Source organism: Caretta caretta, chromosome 12 (genome assembly GCF_965140235.1).
Source record: "Caretta caretta isolate rCarCar2 chromosome 12, rCarCar1.hap1, whole genome shotgun sequence".
Classification (NCBI taxonomy): Eukaryota; Metazoa; Chordata; order Testudines; family Cheloniidae; genus Caretta; species Caretta caretta.
The window spans coordinates 6,335,162-6,352,765 of record NC_134217.1 but is presented as its reverse complement, the minus strand read 5'-3'; the positions used below and the strand labels follow the sequence as shown (position 1 = coordinate 6,352,765).

General features: G+C 50.9%; 1 protein-coding gene across 2 annotated transcripts; it reads right to left on the bottom strand.

Moving 5' to 3' along the window:
* Positions 1–2,172: 2,172 nt before the first annotated feature.
* SLC38A7 (solute carrier family 38 member 7) lies at positions 2,173–17,367 on the bottom strand. 2 transcript variants are annotated; one of them, XM_048816670.2, is made up of 11 exons: positions 17,274–17,367; positions 12,505–12,986; positions 12,097–12,295; positions 11,521–11,665; positions 10,544–10,642; positions 8,148–8,205; positions 6,992–7,106; positions 6,496–6,643; positions 5,881–6,080; positions 4,249–4,303; positions 2,173–4,099 (listed from the first exon to the last, which is right to left on the bottom strand). In XM_048816670.2, the coding sequence occupies exons 2-11, from the start codon at positions 12,805–12,807 to the stop codon at positions 3,997–3,999; spliced, it is 1,425 nt and encodes a 474-aa protein (XP_048672627.1). In that variant the 5' UTR covers positions 12,808–12,986; positions 17,274–17,367; the 3' UTR covers positions 2,173–3,996. The 2 variants fall into 2 exon arrangements, with proteins under 2 accessions (XP_048672627.1, XP_048672626.1); XM_048816669.2 differs by lacking the exon at positions 17,274–17,367 and adding an exon at positions 17,132–17,210.
* Positions 17,368–17,604: the final 237 nt, after the last annotated feature.

Genomic DNA, 17,604 nt, shown 5'->3' with positions numbered 1-17,604 from the left:
AGCCTTTAGATCCTGCTGCTGAGAAGTACCGAGCACCGACTGAGCACCCCCGACTGAGACCTTGCGGGTAGCGGATACTCAGCACTTCTGAAACTCTGGCCTTCACTCTTCTTCAGGGCGGGTGGGTCCGTTCAAGCCCCGTGATTCAGATATTAAGGGGGTGATGGATGAGGGGCTGCAGAAGCAGGCAGCGGTCCATCTGCGTTCTCCCCAGGACACAGCTTGTCTGCTATTTCCACAGCTCAAGGTGTGGTGATAGGGCAGGTGGGGCTGGGGAGGAAGGGTTCTTTGAACTGGACGCACATTGGGGTTCCCGAGGAGCCAGAGAAGGCCCAGGATGTGCAGGGATAGAACGCAGACTGTGGCTCACATGAGTTGCAGGCCAGTGCTGGCCACACGTGAATGGGATTTGACTAAACTGGCATACACGCAACGCATAATCCGCTCACTTCAGCTCAGTTTTCCAGTACATTGTGATCCTAAGAGGGGACACCCCTAACCTGGCTTGATGCTTCTAGATAAGCAAACATGAGGTTCTGCTGCTAAGCTTCTAAGCAATGGCAGTAAAGGGAACAGAGCAAGAGAGGAGGTGGGGCTTTTCTGTGAGAACCTGCTTTCCTAGCGACTGGGCGTCAAGATAAGGTCAGAGTTATCACCACACACAGCAGCACCCTGAATCGAGGTGAAATTAGTCTGTTTTTGGAGCCAGGGATTAGCCACAAAGTGGGTTGGACCATTTTCCCCTTATAATGAAATAGCTAGCAATTCTCTCTCTTTACAATCAGTTATTTCCAGTTCACAAGTAGGGAAACTGAGGCAGAGAGCAATTGAGGTTGGGACTGTCCAAGGAGTTTGTGGGACTTGGGCACAAATGCTCACAGGCGCTTGGAAAATATCAGCCAAAAGAACTGGCTCTAGGTCACACAGCTGGTAAGGGTGAATGCCAGATGTGGTAGGCAGGGAGTCCTGGAGGTCAGGCCTGTGCTCTCCTAACAGTAAGCCAACAGGCACAGGGCTGACTTGCTAAAGGGACCAGCCTGATTGTACCACTGAGGCAAGGTATTACCTGTAGCAGCTCTGGAGTCCTGAAGGGCCAGCAACCCTACTACCCCGGACAACTCAGTGAAGCCTGCCATATGATCAGCAGGCCCCGTTCTCAGCTCTGTATGACTGAGCTGGACCCAGTAACCCTGGTTAGCTGAGACCATGGGAAGGCAGGGGTAGACTCCCAAAATTCCCAGGGGCTTCCCAGCTGGTGTGTTAGGGGGACAAACATTTTGCCCAGGAGTGGAGGACTATTGGGATCAGTATGTATTAATACTCATGGAAGGTACCAGATTGACACCACTCTGGCGATTGATGGCAGAGCACGCATAGGAGCAGTGCAGACCTCCTAGTACAGCCCCACCTACCTGTCTCACCTCAGCGAGAGGTATCACTTCTAGGGCTGAGAGTGAACAGAGGGAGCTTCAAGGCCCTATTTAACCCTGGGACTCTCTGCTGAGCCTCAGGGCTCATTTGCAGTGGCCTTGAGCGACAGGAGCACCTGTTCCCTGGAAACTGGGCTGAAACGGAGTGTGTTTTGGCAGTACCAGATAGCTACCCTGGCAGAGCCCCCCCAGGAGACGCACCTTATACTGACAGCAGGAATTTTTCTGCTAGCCTAGGCCAGTCTACACTAAAACATTAGGTCGATCCAGCTATGTCGCTCGAGCATATGAAAAAGTCACTCCTGTGTGACATATTTGAACCAACCTAAGCCGAATGAAAGAACTAGCTCCCACTTTTCAGGGAGGTGGATTAAACGACAGCACGGGGAGAACCCCTCCCATTGCTGCAGCGAGCGGCTACGCTGAAGTGCTACAGCGGAGCAGCTGCAGTGGTTGAAGTGTAGATATAGCCAGAGTAACACCGCCCCCCTGAACAATATTAGCAGTACGGACAGGAGCCCTCTTCTGGTGGCACAGCTGGGTCTCCAGCGGGGCTTCTGCTGGCAGAGCTGCGGCGGCTCGGGAGACAGTTTCTCCACACCCCAAACGACACCGCTCTGCTACCAAACCTTTGTGGTGTAGACCTGGCCTGAGCTGAGGCTTTTCAAACTGGAATGCAGGCGGCTAGAAAGCCATACTGTGCAACACAAAAGCACGCACCCGTCCCCTGTGTAAAATCAGGTTTTATGGTAAAAAAACAAAGCCAGCTTTATTTTATTTATTTCACAAAACAGACCAACAGAAAAGTTTTTAAATTCTAATGAGAACAGTTTGCCCACTGAGATCTAACTACGCCTCTACAGAGGTTGCAAACCAGATACTGTGCTAACCCTTGAGGCCATCAAAGTGAAACTGACTAGAAACAAAAAAGTGAGACTGACCAGCTTGTTTCTCCTCCTCCAAGCCCAGAGAAATGCAAACAGTGAATAGTATAGTTAGTTTACTCTTGGCTATTCAGAAATTTTCAGTTTTAATAATTGTAGGTGTTTTATATAAGCCACGTGGGAGGGCTTTTTAAGTTATGATTTTTACCCTGACGGTGTCCCTTTAAACCTAAGGGTATCAGCCCTGTCCAGAAAACATCCATCCTGGAAGAACAGGATTTGAAATGACAAGAGCCTTTGAAAACTCTGAACCCTAGAATCAATAAATAATTGTTACAGAGTCATAGCACCTTAACTAAATAGCGATCAAGCCCCCAAATGCATGAAGGGGGAACATCAGTTTTGTAAACATTACACTGCTTTGTTGGTGCCCAGTGGCATGTCAGGACAGATGTGCTTTGTTAGATTCTTCTCTGGCCCTGTTTCCACACAATTACAAAGAAGCAAAAAAGTGATTACTACAAAATAGCCAATGAGCAGCACCTTCCAGTAAAAATGTAATCCAGAGGCAGGTTAAGTAATCCCCTGGTTGACATAAGTGAGAAAAGACTGACTAGATGAGAGAGCGAGAGAGATGTGAGAGGCTAGCATTTAAAAAAAAAACCAAAACCAAAAAAAAAAAAACCACAAAACACAGATATGGCAGAAATTTTTCTATAGAAACTAACTTGATAGCCTAATACAAAGAAAGGAATGTAATTACCAGAGTTCTCCAAGAAGCATGATTAAGGAATTGCACTCAAGTGTATTAGATATCATATAAGCTAAAGAAAGGAATGCTTTTTATTCCCTTACCTTTCCCTGCTACTCTTACCATGACAGAGACAATGGTCTCATCATGCAAGAATGGAGTTCACTCTCTCTCACCCCCCCATAAGGGGTGATCATCAATACAAGTATTGTTTCTTTGGGAAAATTTCCTGTGGTTTTATCATCTGAAGCTAAAAACCTGAACATGAATAATTCCTAAGTTCATAAGGCAAGGTTACCAGTTCCCTTTATACGACAAACATCTCACCAGTAATTTCATTATTAGAACAGGCAGTTTAAGGTCCTTTAAATTGTTTGGGAGAGAGGATTCGTCAGACACAAAATTCAGCCCAAAGTACTATTGTCTCCTGGTTCCCAGCCGGTCTCCTACCCAAAGGGGGGCCACTGCCTATTATGCGCTGTGAATCCCAAAAAACACACTTCTTTAGAGATTTCTACCCCAAAAAGGGGTAACAAGAATTCAGCCTGGAATTCCAGTGTGGGGCTCCAGAGGCATTATGCACAAAGGCTTCTGTCATGACCTCATTCCAGGAGGGCATCGCACTGCGCACGCCCATTGGGTTAGTGTCTGAATTCTCTGTAGTGATCTCTGCAGTTCCTAAGGCCTAGGAACCAGAAGCTAAAACAAAACCCTGACTTGATGGTGCATTAGACAATGAACATACAACACTGTAGGACTCTCCCAATGAAACAGACGAACAAAACTCCCCAGCAGAAGAGGAATATGTTCCCCTCCAACCAACTTTTGGAAACTTCAGAAGCCAAATCAAAATTTTTCCTTCAGTCCTGGGCTGCCCCAAAGGAAAAGCTACTTCTAAGGAGGGCAGCATAAACCAGTCCTGTAGAACGAGTCAGGCCATCAGATCCACAAAGATGGCATTGGCAGTGGTTTGTCCAAAGATGAAGGCTCCAAGCGTGACCATAAATGTCCCATAGCTGACCAGAGCCCACCAGCTGTGAATCGAGAAGACAGGTCAGTGTGCAATGTCAGGCAAGGGAACCCACCTTGATACAGTGTATGGCTAAATCCTGCCAATGGGAACCAACGTCTGAATCATCTTGTGAAAAGGGAGAGAAAAATGGAAGGCAAATTTGTTTTTTACCTGGTTGACCTGGTTTCCTGGATTTCAGAAAGTTTGGCTTGAATCAGGCACAGTCCTAGCAGGGAGGGAATGCAAACAACATTGAACATCAGAATAATTATAGTGATCAGCAGGCAAAAGATTCCTGAGTAGAGAATTAAACCACCACACCCAGAAGGCAGAGGAGTCAGGAATTTGAGAGAGAGACAAGCTCTCTTTGTTTTTCCTTAACTTGTTGTAGTGAAATAGAGGGAAGATAAGACACCCATCACCATCACCCTCCCAGCCTGGGAGGAGCAGCCAGACTGTGAAGACCTGTCCTATCAGTGCTGCTAATTAATTAAAAGGGATCGAGGAATTCCCTCTGCACCCCCCTTCAGTATGCAGCTTCTCCTGTCCGGGAGCATAGATGACCCAAGAAGAAAGAGTCCAGAATAAGAAAGAACTGGATTCCCTTGCATGGCAGGAGACAGCACAATCAATCAATCTGTACCACCAGGCCATGCCCTTGGTCCCAATATGTTGCATTTTATTGCCTTCTCAAAGGGGACCGAGGAAGGGAAGAGTTCCACCCTCTCTAGAAATGCGTGCTAAGTGTCCTGCTAACCAGGCTGGGGGGGGATGAAGGACACTCAGTGCCCCTCCCACACCTTTCTCACCCAGCAAGCATATTAAGTTCAGGACACAGACAGCCAAACTTGCTCCCACACCCTATTTAGATCCCACAATCACAACTCTGGCTCCACAGTGACTCAGCAGTGTGTGGTACATGGCTGACTTCACATGGGCACAGGACCAATCCTTTCCTCTATGCTACTTCTAATGATTTGGGGCCATATTTTTTGGGACGGGGAAGGGGGAAGCCAGTGTGAACGGCCTTTGGGCCTCCTTTGCTGAGAATTCAGCCCTTGATGTCTCCCTGTCCTTGAGGGGGGATAATGTTTTGTTTTCACTCAGGATCACCAGACTTTGGTTTTACTGGTTTTATTGCCATATCCTTCCTGTGATCTTTTCCCAGAACCTCGGCTCAAAGGAGCTGTGCGGCACTCAACATACTGTAGTGGGGGGCGCGTGACTCCTGGATTTGGGGAGGCTGGGCATGAACGCCTGAAGCTCCCTAGAAGGGCATCGGCACCCGGACCGTGGCCTTGCCCCCCTCCCCCCAAGCTGCCCGCGCCTCTCCCGCACGGGGAGGAAGGAGTGAGCCACGGGGCAGGGGAGCTTCAGAGGAGAGGGCAGAGCGGGGGCAGGAAGAGGAGCAGCAAGGATGGGGCCTTGAGGGAAAAAGACGAGCAGGAGCAGGGCCTCAGGGTGGAGCAAAGGCAGAGCCATGGCCCGGGTGCCCTTTTGGTGGCGGGCCTCCAAAGGGAGGTGCACTGCATCCTGTTTGGGGAGGCTTAGCCTCCCCTTGCCTCTTATCCCCGCCCACTCCATGGAGATAGATGTGGAGCCAGACAGCCTGTACCGATCTCCTAGTGGGAACAGATATGTAGGAGACCGGGCCCCTGGCACATAAACTTCCAGTATTCCTGTGAAGTGTGACCTCAGGGCCTAATTCAGCAACCCAATGAAACCCAGTGCTCATTGTTTAACATGCTGGCTGCTTTGATTGGCTGCCGTGTAATCCCAACGCACGGAAAGTAGGGGCCGTACCCGGGAAGACGAAGATGAAGCAGGCAGCCAGACCCCCGATGAGAGAGATGACTTTGCCGATATCTGGGATGAACAAGGCCAGGAGGAGAGTGAGGAGAAACCAGCAGACTGTCTGGAACACACGCCGGCGCCTCTCGCGCACCACATCTTCCTCCACCGTTTCCCCCTTGTAGCGTAGCCAGAGACCCTCTAGCACAGCCCTGCGCCGGAGGCAGAGAGACAGGAGAATCGGTGGGCTTCCTACTGGGATCCCAGACCTCATGTATCAGATCCCAGGTCTCGGGATTCCCCCACCACTGATTGGTTACCAGGGACATACGTTCAGAACAGCAGCATCTCTTGTAGCCTGGGCACAGCCTGGCCTGCCCCTTGAAGGCACCATGGCAACACAGGGAAGAACGAATCCCATTTAGTCTGGAGCGCCCCACAAGCCACCTCCAGGGGGTGCTGGAACAGGGGAGGCTAGGGGGCCATGCCCCCCCATTTTTTACCAATAGTAAGGATGAGCAACAGGGGGGTGGGGAGCAAGCAGGGGGCCACAGTTTGAGTGCCTATGCCCCACCGCACACTTTTAGGGCACTTCTGCCACTCCTGGCCACCTCCCGCACCTCTCACCTGCCGCAGAAGTGCAGGATGGGATAGGACGTCAGCACGCAGACGATGATGAAGGCCCGTGCAATGGCAACAGGGACGTCGTTGGAGGGGTAGGACAGCAGCACATCCTGGTCCACGCTTGCGCCAAATGTCAGGAACCCGCAGATCCCTGGAGGGGAACAGATAGCCAGGGGAGGATGCCAGCAGGGGCTAGGGGAAGGATGGGGCACAGGGATTTGGATGAAGGAGGTGGCCGGGTTTGTCCCTGGGGCCCATGCTCTAGCTGGATCCAGGGTCTGAGTGCCGAATGCACACAGCTGACAGCAGCTCTTCAGCCGCGGTGGCTGCGGGAGAGTTTACAGCTATTCCAGTCCTGGGGTCTCTCACGCAGCAATGCGTGCAGCTTCTCCAAGGGGACGCTCACAGCTTCCCCAACCAAAGTCTTTCAGGAGAACGTGCTGTGGCAGCAGTGGCTGGGCCCTGTGGGAAGGCCAGAGAACAAGGGCCTTGCTCCTACCTGTCCCTGCGTAGACAAAAAGAGCGATAACCATGGCTGCCGTCACCACTGCTCCCCATGGCTTCACCTCGGGCCGCTTCATACTGTTGAAGACGGGCACACTGCTCACATGGCACTGCCAGAGACAGAAAGAGAGCATGCAAGGGGCTGCTGGACCCAGCACTCTGTGCTCCATCGACACCAGCCTTATCACGGGAGAGGAAGGGGACACAAAGGCAGGCAGCCCCTCCACACACTGGAACGTATTACCTGGGAAGGCGACCGAAGCAGGGACCGTAACCAAGTTAAGAGACAACTGGATTTGTTTCTGGACAAGGGGAGCCCACCTCCCAGCTGTTCCTTGGGTTCAGTCAAAATTTACCCGCCTCAGGTCTGTCCAGCACAAAGCCAGGCCGTGTGCTGTCAGGGAAACACTTGGCCATGAAACTGACGTGACGGGAAACGTCACGGATGGCAAAAGCGTGCCTCTCCCTACTCAGCCCGATGGATGCCAGTGCCCAGCCACAGGGGCAATGAAAACAGGCCAGGGGGCAGGGCAGGGGATTGATGGAGGAGGAAAGGGGAAGAGCTAATATAGAGGGCCTGGCTAAGCGCCAGAATAACAATCTGCAAACACTGGACGGGTGTGAACGCTCAGGAGTGTTATTCAGCCTGAGGCAGGGGCATAGTTTGGAGTACTGAAGTAAAATTAAAGGGACTCCCAGGACGAATTCCCAGAGAAAAACACTCTGAGCGCGAGATCTCTCTCTCTGGCTGGGGAACTATCTCCCAAGGAAGTGGTGGAAATCCTGTTACTTGGGCCAGTTAGAACTAGACTGGACACACCACTTGACAAGGTCTTGCAGGGTACAAGCCAGCTCTGACCTTAAAAAAGGGTCTAAGTAGAGCACAACTGGTCCTCTCTGTCCTCAGCTTCGATAGTCATTTTAAGACACTGTTGTTTTGCTTGCGTCCTTCACTTTAGGGCTTTATCTCACATCAGTCTGAGGCCCCAACAGGGGCAGTAGGAGCCTTGGTATTAAATTAAAGGAGGTGTGGGGGGGGGGGGGGGGACCTAAACTAATCCAAAAGAGGGGCAGCAAATTAGATGGACATTTCCTGCTCCTAACTTGTCTTAGATCTCCATCGTCCCAGGTCTTCCTAGGAGCAGCCGTACCTGGAATCCAAAGCAGATGGTGGGCATGGCATTGAACACGGCCATCCAGGAGGAGGGGCTGTGGAGAGGGAAATCACAAACAGTTCAGATCTAGCTGCTGGCGCAGATACTTGGGTTAAACAAACAGCACACGTACAGTCACCCTCCAGAGGGCATTTCAGGGTGCACCAGAGCATGCTCATTTCACTGCAGTTCTGCACAGTGACTGGAGGCTTCCCTGCACATGCAGTGGTCGATATTGTCAAAGGGCACTAGTGATTTTTGAGGTGCCCCGCTGGGCACCTTAAAGGGCCTGGATTTTCCCAAAGTGCTGAGCATCCACCCTCTCAAAAATCAGGTTCTTCTAAAAGTCACCGTAAGTGAGGCACCCCTGAAACGGAGGCACTTGGAAAGTCACCAATCACTGCTGAAAATCTTGGCCTGTGTTTCTCTCTTCAGCCCTGTTTAGTTTGTTCTGAAAATTCTCTATAAGGTACTAAGCAAATTTAAGGGAGATTAGGTTATCAGGCTAGATCTAAAAATCTGTTTGACCACAGTATGGATGGTGGGCGCAATGCTGCATAAGAAAAATTATTTGACCAACATAAAAACGATAGTGAGGCCTTCTTTTGAGGCACACGTACAAAGGGGAATACTCAAGGGTGAGGTGGACAGAATTTAATCACCCAAGCTGCAATTGGCTAGGACAAAGAGGGAATTTTTGAAACGGCAACAAGTGATCAAGGCCTCAGTTTTAGGTCTCATCCATAAGATGGCACAGTGCTCTAACACAATGCCAGGACGTTGACTCAAAAGAACAGAGTGCCATCTAGTGACCCATTAGCAGAGAAGAGGACCTAATTTGAAACACTACTGGAGACTGGTGAACCGAATCTCTTGCTCTCCCATGAATGGGCCATAAAATACACCACTTTGTATCTACAGATAAATTTAACAAAGGCCAACAGCCTTTGCTTCCCCGTACAGCACAATATAATTCATTTCATTTTAGCCAAATGGATTGTACTTCATGTGCCCGTATATTTATACCAGTATATTTATCCGATGAAGTGAGCTGTAGTTCACAAAAGCTTATGCTCAAATAAATTTGTTCATCTAAGGTGCCACAAGTCCTCCTTTTATATTTATACCTGTATCTGTAATTTTTACTCCATGCATCTGAAGAAGTGGGTTTTTTACCCATGAAAGCTTATGCCGAAATAAATCTGTCAGTCTTTAAGGTGCCACCAGACTCCTTGTTGTTTTTGTGGATGCAAATTAACACGGCTCCCCCTCTGATACTATACTTCCATTGTTTTCCTTTATTATTGATATTTGATGTTATTTGTTGTATAAGATTAATAACTATAGAAGAGACCTGTTGGGTATTTTGTCCATTGCCAAGATATTCAAACCTGACCTGCCTGGAAAACACCCTATATTTTTCCCTGTTCTGAGTGACCATTTTAAGGTTTCCTCTCTAACCATTAGGAAATCCCAGCTTCTCCATAACATACAGCACCTCTTTCTCGCCCTGATGGCTCATAAGATACCAGACTTTAAAAAACAAAACCAAAAACCCACATTATTCTCATTAGCCTCTTGCCTTGAAAGCTGTCAGACCAAGAACCAGGGTATAACAGCTAAGAGCCCATCTTCCCAGTTCAAGTATTCATCGCCCAGCTAGAATACAGACTGCTAAAGATTGTGCTGGATTTCAAGTGGGGGAATACAAGCAAGCCAGCAGCGATAACAGGGACAGATAGTTGGTGGCACCCAAGGCCAGTGCTTGTCTGATGTACCAGACGTTTCTTCAGACTGTCATTTAAGAACCAACAATGCGCTCTGTGCTGTACAAATCAGCGATGGACACAGTCCCTGCCCCAAGGATCGTACAATCTTCCAGGACAAAACTGCACTGGGAGACCCACAGGGAACTAATCAAGTGCTCTCTCCCATCCTGTATAACAGTGGGACAGAGAAGGCACCTGGCTGGCATGAGTCAGCGTTTACACACATTATGAAAGTGGATTTAATTTCCCCTTTGGGGATTGAAATAAGAAGCTTCAATTAAAATATATTCATTTACAAGTTTTAATTCAAAAATGTTCTTAACCATCTGGTTGCAAAGCAAACCCTCCAGAAGCAGCCCCAATGGTGGGCTGTCTGCCTGAGCCTGCAGCCAAACCAAAAGAGCAGCTCTTGGAGACATGTAGACGGAACTCATTCAGAGTGGGAATTTATGACTGTTTGCATTTCAGCATCATTAGCCCTTTCACTGCTGATCAGAAACAGAACAACTGCTCTGGGATAGGAAGGGTGGGGATTTCCCATATAGGGCCACCCCTTCATCTCCCTAATCTAACTTGTGACTTGGCACAGCCTGGTTTTGAAGCATGGGTGCCACTCTCACATACCGCGTGGGGATGTGCCCTGGGGTGATCTCCTTGTCAGGCCAGATGTATTTGATGACAACAACGGCGGTGACGTACCAGGTGCCAATCACGCTCAGGGAGCTGCAAGAAAGAAGAGACTGGACAGATGACAATGCTTCCCCTTGCCTCTGCTCACTCTTACTCCTTGTTCAGAGCCTCCCTGGGGAGAATCTGGTGAGCCTGGACAAAGACATCTTCCCTTTCCCCGGTACATTCCCACCAGTTCTCTCAGGGGACCCAGCTGTGATATCCCACTCCACCCCACCCAGTTCTCTCTCCATGAGCCTGGCTCCTTCCAATCTCCCACCACTGCTACCATCAATCCAGCTCCTCCAGTGGTAGCCTTAGGATAAGCCAGCCACCAATGGCCACTGATTTTCTAACCAGAACATCTCCTGTTGTCTAGCCCTGCTCCAAGCAATTAGAGGACCTGGTGGTTAAAGCAGCAGATGCTCGTATACACCAGTGCTCCCACTGCTAGCTCTGGGGACAGCGTGATATGCAAAGGAAAGTGTTAGCAGAGACATATGATACCTGCTTACCTATGGGACCGTCTTCACTGTCCCCAGGGAGAAACCAGACACCCAGGGAACCCACTCCCGCCACCCCAGTCTCCTATTACGGCTTGGTATGGAAGAGCTGGCGAAAGGGGCACTTGTACAATTACTTCTCTGGGGCAATATATCACAATACTTTTCATACGAGGACCTGAAAGCACTTTACACCTCATGTTACAGGTGGGGAAACTGAGGCAAAAAGCAGCGATGGGACTTGCCCACAGTCACAGTTTATTGGGACTAGAACCCTGGTCTCCTTGATCCCAGTCCAGTGCCCTACTCATTGGGCTCTGCAGCCATCTTAGAACACGATGGAACACTCTGGTCAGGCCCAATTGCCTGCCTGTCCCTTTAGCATCCTCCCACCCACAGTTCCCGGTTCAGCTTTTCCCAGCCACCCACCTGGCGTATTTCTGGAAGCCAATCTCCTTTGGGATGGAGAGGGGCAGGATTAGGAGGAAGGCCGTGATGCTGATGGTGAACTTGCGGTCCGCGTACCAGTGGCTACCATCTGCCCCCTGGGGATCCTTCACCAGTGCAGCAATGACTGATAAGGAGACAAAGGTAGAACAGTGTGGTCAGGACACACCCAAGCCCAATGCCAACTTCTCGCTAGAGGGCAGATCTCAAACCTTGGCCAGGGAACATGGGGAGGAGGAAGAGGAATGGAAGCTGCTCTGAATCAGGGGCAGGGAGCTCAGGGGCCCCAGCCTGGCAGTTCAGCCCTGGGACGCTGCAGGGTCTGGCAAAAGGAACCCGACAGACTGCAGCTCTGTGTGGCAGTCATTCAGGGCATCCCCTCAACCTGGCTTCTCAGGGCTGCAGAGCCCAGCACAGGCTGCCAGGATGGGGCATGGAAACTGCCCATCACCTGCAGAGAAGCAGGCTCCCCTCTGCTCCACACCCTCCCGCAGCTGTAACACCCTCCCCTCCCTCTCAGGGTGCGGGCCCAGGGCTGGGGCAGCCATGAGCACTCACTCTTGTCCTGCTGGTCCCCGATGATGATGAGGAAGGCGATGCAGGTGCCAAAGGTGTAGACGGCGATGGCGACCTCGCAGAGCACGCCAGGGACCTTGCCGCAGACAGCCCACACCACTTCCTGGTACGTGCGCTCGTTGCTGGCCCGCGAGCAGTAAGCCAGAATCACCAGCCCTCCGATAATGAACACCAGCAGGGACTGTGGGCAGAGCAGAGTGGTCAGAGCTCTGGGGCCTCAAGCCAATGGCCCATCCCACCCAGACAGATGCAGTGAGCCAGGGGCCTACCACCTGGCTCTGGCGAAGTGAGTGGGATCGTTTGCTAGGATGTCTCCTCCATGATCCTCTGTGGTCTCCTGCAGGGAACCTCACGCACCCATACCCCCTCCTCCACACCTGTCTGGCTCACCATCTGCAGCGCGATCCCTGCAGCCACGCCACCCGCCATGCTGAAGGCTGCAGGGAAGTTGAGCAGCCCAGCCCCGAGGGCAGCGTTCACCACAATGAAAACGGCCCCGAGGGCGGAGGTGGTTCCCGCTCCTGGTCTCTGCCCCTCGTCGCTCTTCGGCCCAGTCTCCACATTGGGGCTCTGCAGCAGCCTGGCCCGCTCCCCGGCATCCGCGCTCCAGTCCCAGTCTCCGTACTCGCTGTTGATCCCCACATTGTGCTGGGCCATTTCCCCGGCCGGCAGTGCGCTGACCGCTCTCTGCATCTCCCTAGTGCCTCATCACCAGGCCATGACTGCAGGCAACGGAAACACCAGCCCACATCGACTCCATCCGGCCCCAGCCTCCCAAGGGTCACAAAGCGGGCAGACCCATTTTCCTGCTACAGGGACAGGTGGCCTTGTCCGGGGTCCCCAGGCACAGAGTTCAGGCTACTTTACTGCACCTAGAAGAGGAGCAGAGGCAGAGCATCACCATCAAGTGTATATGAAAATCATGCTAGACACAGCTGGCTTGCTGGACCAACACTCCTCTTGTGCTCTAACAGCTGCTGCAAAACTTAACCTCTCATTTAAACAGGACACTGCATCCTGGGTGGGAACCCAATCTGGGACCTCCGGTTCTTACAGCTGGAGCCTCTGCTGCCTGAGTGAGACAGCCCAGCTCTATCATCACCAGCGATAAGGATTTTTGCATGCCACCACCACCGGTCATCTTTGTCTCAGCTGACAGACCCAGGGGTTGGATGGACAGAAAGAAAGCTCCTCTCAGTCTCCGTACAATTGGCCCTTCTAGGGCAGAGGGGAGGCACAATGGTGAGCCGGTTCATGGAGGAAGCATTGTCTCTGCTGCACCTGTCATGTCGCTCGAGAGAGCTTCAAGCCGCAAGGCTGTGACGCTGGTGCCTGGTCACTAAAATTCATTCAAACAAACACACACACACACTCACACAGAGCCAACTTCCCTATTTCCAACCCACATTTCTGCTAACGCAGCAAAAGACCTTGTCCTCCTTTGGGAGGAAGTTCAGGGCAAGGGTTGAACAGCTGCCAGTTGGAATGACAGGAGCACAGAACCAAGCGGAGGGAGCACCTCAGAACGTGTCTCCTCTGCTCATCAACCTCCCAGGGCTGCTGCGGTCTCCCCGCCCCACCAGAGTTACCTGCGGGGGGTGGCGGGGAGGTCTGTCCTTCTCCCGCTGAGCCTCTCCCACGGCACGTTCGGCTGCTCTCCCTGGCAGCCGGGCCCAGGCAGGGAGCAGGAGGAAGCCATTTTTCACGCTGGCAGAAGCGGACTCTGTGCACCTGGTCGGCCCGAGCCTGGCTGCTGGGTACAGGGACAGAGTGAGCTGGAGCTCCCCCTTGGCACATTTCCGGCTCACTCAGACCCTGGCCCCAGCAGCCAGGCCTGGGTGGGAAGCAGAAGGGGCGAGGCAGGCCGCCCCCTTCCCCCAGGCTCTCTCAGGCAGCCGCCAGGCTGCACAGAGCAGGGGCCCAGAGTGGCCAGCATGAAAAGTGCCTAGGCCTGGCTGCCAGGGACAGGAGCCAAACCTGCCTTGTGGCAGGGAGCCCCTCTCTCCCGCATCCCTGGCAGGCCAAGCAGAAATCTGGAGGGGGACTTCACTCCACATTCCCCCCCCACCCCAATGCATCATCTATGGCTTTTCCACACATCACAAAAATACACCGCCAAGTCACTGCTAGGCTGAGGATCCCAACTTTTGTGTAAGATCCTCAGCTCTGGAGCTCAGAGATGCACTAGTCTATGAAATCCTCCCCTTACACTAAGAGCTATTGCCAGTGCTTAAAGGGGACATGCAGAAGGCAGTGGCAAGAGATGAGACTAAGCTCTTTGGGGCAGGGAGCATCTTTCTGTTCTGTGTTTGTACAGCACCCAGCATAGAAGGGGCCTGAGTTCACCTCTAGGGCTCCTAGGTGCTACAGTTCACAATAATAAAATAATAATAAACAGAGATTATGCCCTTGTTTGCTTCTGTGTGATGAAGAAAGGAGACCTCAAAGGCCTCTTTTGCCATTAGAAATGCAGATCTTGTTTTCCATTTCTCTTGGAAGATTCTATGAAGAACTTGTCCGCTATAAGTACCAAGGAAGTAAAACTTGATTCATTGGAAGAGGAAGTGATTTTTATTTAGACTGTTTAAAATCTTTTGGGTTTCGCTAATACCACTAAGTCAAATGCCCGACACACAGTTGGGAGGAAAGACGTCTTTCTTCAAGATGCAACTTCTCTAACCCCTGAATCATGGGTTGAGAAAGCTCCCACTCCCTTGCTATAGGTCCTTCAAAGATCTCTCCAGCAAAAACAACAAGGAAAACAAAAATTAAAACTCCCCAAGGGTTAAAAAGCAGGAAAGAAAAAAAAAACTCAAGAGGGGAAAAGGCTCCCTTTTTACTAAAAGGGCACAAACCCAGGTTACTTTGAATCACAGAAGTATTACTCACATGTCTGCACTGATTGCTTTGTCTCCAAAGTTCTGTTTACAATTGAGCTACACTAATTACAAACTGGTCATGATGCAGAGGAGCAGCTTGAATTAGGAGTTAGACCGCATTTTTCCTCCCTTACCCAGCAATGAGGGCCTTTATACTATCCTTCATCGGCCCCACTGTGCACGATTACTGGATTAACCCTTATAGTATGAGGCAAGAGATACTTCCCTCCTTCCACCACAAAACAGTAATGACACCAATTGGTGCAATTCACAGCTCCACAGTATATTTATTCAGCTAATTTTAGTGCCGATCAGGAAGCAGGGAACATGCAGACAGGAATGAGGAGCAGACTGGAGTTTGCCCTATCAGGAGATCATTAACTAAGACCCAAGCATTAGTAAAATAAGCTACCAGCTTTGTCACCCAGGGTCTTACTCTAAGTGTAACTCAGCCATGCAGCATCAGCATTATAGCACAGGATTAGAGAAAACAAACCTAAACTATAAAATTAACAGGCCAGAAGTATTTGCCTCAACCCTGTTAGTGGCTCCTGATCCCTTGGGGAAGCAGTTAAGTACTGAGTCAGGTGCCTTGTTAGATCCACATAAGTGAGTTGGGAAGGGTTCTATGGAGAAAGAGGATCCTGGGTGTGGGATGAGCATTCTTGGGAGAGGAGCCTGAGGAGCAGATACACATGGGGGAAGGTATGAGTTGATCTTTATGACCTTCCCATTGTTTTCTTTGTTAACAAGTGGATGTCTTCAAACACTACATACAGTGTGGAGCACTTTTGAGCAGCAGGTTGAGAACAGCATCTCCTCACACAGCCCTGAGATTGACTTCAAACACCTCTGTGTAATTACAGAGCAAATCACCCTTCCAGGGCAAAAGCCAGCTGAGGGCAGACATATCCAAATTAATAAAAAACTTCTAACCCACTATGTAGTTAACCAGTGGAACTCACATGTACAGGACAGCACTGAGATAGATATTTTTCTCTGAAGCTTATTAAACTAGATACATACCTGGACAAGAACCACACTTGTAGGGTAACCAGGAAGTAGTAATAAGGGTTATCAGTTAACGTTTATGGGTATAAAATGGATTGCCATCTAGGGTCTGGATGAAGTTGCCCCCTAGGGCCTGGTTCCAGTTATTGGAATAGTCATGGTTGCAAGGTGCAGGAAAGAGGGTTTCCAGTGAGCTGAACTAGCAGAGCAGATTCCCTTGCCTTGCATACTGCAGTATCCATGCTGGCAGCAAACGTCATAATGTCAGGAAGAAATGATCTCCATTCCCAACTTACTTCACACTAAACCCTCAAATAGCATGGCACAGTCCATCAGGTGTAATAGAGGGGATCAGCCCTTCCTATGAAAGCAGGTGGCATCTGTCTCTGCTTACAGCCAGGAGGATCACACTTCTGTGACTAGCAGTCTAGTTCAATGAATGATTCCTATGAATCCCTCTGGAAGAGCTACACTGCCCACAGAAACTTTTAACCCCTTGCTTCCACTGCAGAGCTTCCTTGGGGGCAGTTTAACCCTGAAATCTGCTGACAGCAGGGACACTATAACCAGGAGAAAGACTCTTTGCTCTATGTCCTACCCTCTGCCACTGCTGACCCTCAGTCACAGCACAGCCAGGCCACATGCAGCAGGAGAATTCCAGCCAGGCAAAAAACAACCCACCTTTCGCACACCAGCCTGAAAAAAGAGCAGACCCACTAGCATAGGAAATGGGGACAAAAGAATGGGGAAGGGCAAACACAGAGCCTGCACCAAGCACCTCAAAGGGAACAGTAATCCTCATTTTATGGTGTGCACCAGGAGGGTTAAGGTCCAATGTCCGCAGCAGGCAGCTCCCCCATAGGCCCTGCAGCAGCATCCTTGGCAGCAGACGTGTCACAAGGGTGCAGCCACAGACACGTGTAGGTGTATGGGTGGCGGTGGTGGGTTTCCAGGGCCCTATTTCAGCACCCAAAGGGAAATGAGGATCATATAGCTGCTACAGAGTCTGTTATGTAGTGGCCTCCTCCCCCTCTGGGATGACTCGAGGGCTCCTGTACCGATGCCTACAAGGGGATGGGATGGGAAGGGAAGAAGGGGTGGGCTAGGGATGCTGTTTTGATACCCACCTCTGCAGTGGGGAGGGAAAGGAGGGCACTATCATACCGGCACCAAACCCCTCTCTGCTGGCCATTGTGGGACTCCTGTGCTCATTGATCCCCCAGCCACAAAGCCCCCCGGGATCGCACAGCCTCCGCCCCTTACTCATACCTGCGGAACGGGAACAAAAAGCCTCCCACGCCTGCCTCTGAGCGCCGGCTCCTTAAGCAGCTGATTACGCACCACGTGCAACCCAGCTGGCGTCACCCGGCGCGCAGCAGGCTGGGGACTGTAGTTCTCTGGCCTTCAGCTGCCTGCCTGGTCCCTCTATGAGTAATTTCCTGTTTCTTCACTCAGCAAGATTTGGGTTTTCCTTCTCCATTTCAAGGCCGTGAGGGTTCCCACCAGATCAGCACAATTGTACAAAGTTTTCCACCTTACCAATCTCGCTTCCTCCAGCCAGGGCAATAAAAAGGCACCCCAGCAAAACAGGTTTCAGATC

Coding starts and splice junctions, on each gene's coding strand:
- SLC38A7 (XM_048816670.2), bottom strand. CDS start 12,807: ATGCAGAGAGCGGTCAGCGCACTGCCGGCCGGGGAAATGGCCCAGCAC. Junction 11,666..12,096: donor CGGGGACCAGCAGGACAAGA/GTGAGTGCTCAT, acceptor TCTCCTTATCAG/TCATTGCTGCACTGGTGAAG. Junction 8,206..10,543: donor CCAGGGCACATCCCCACGCG/GTATGTGAGAGT, acceptor CCCTCTCCACAG/CCCCTCCTCCTGGATGGCCG.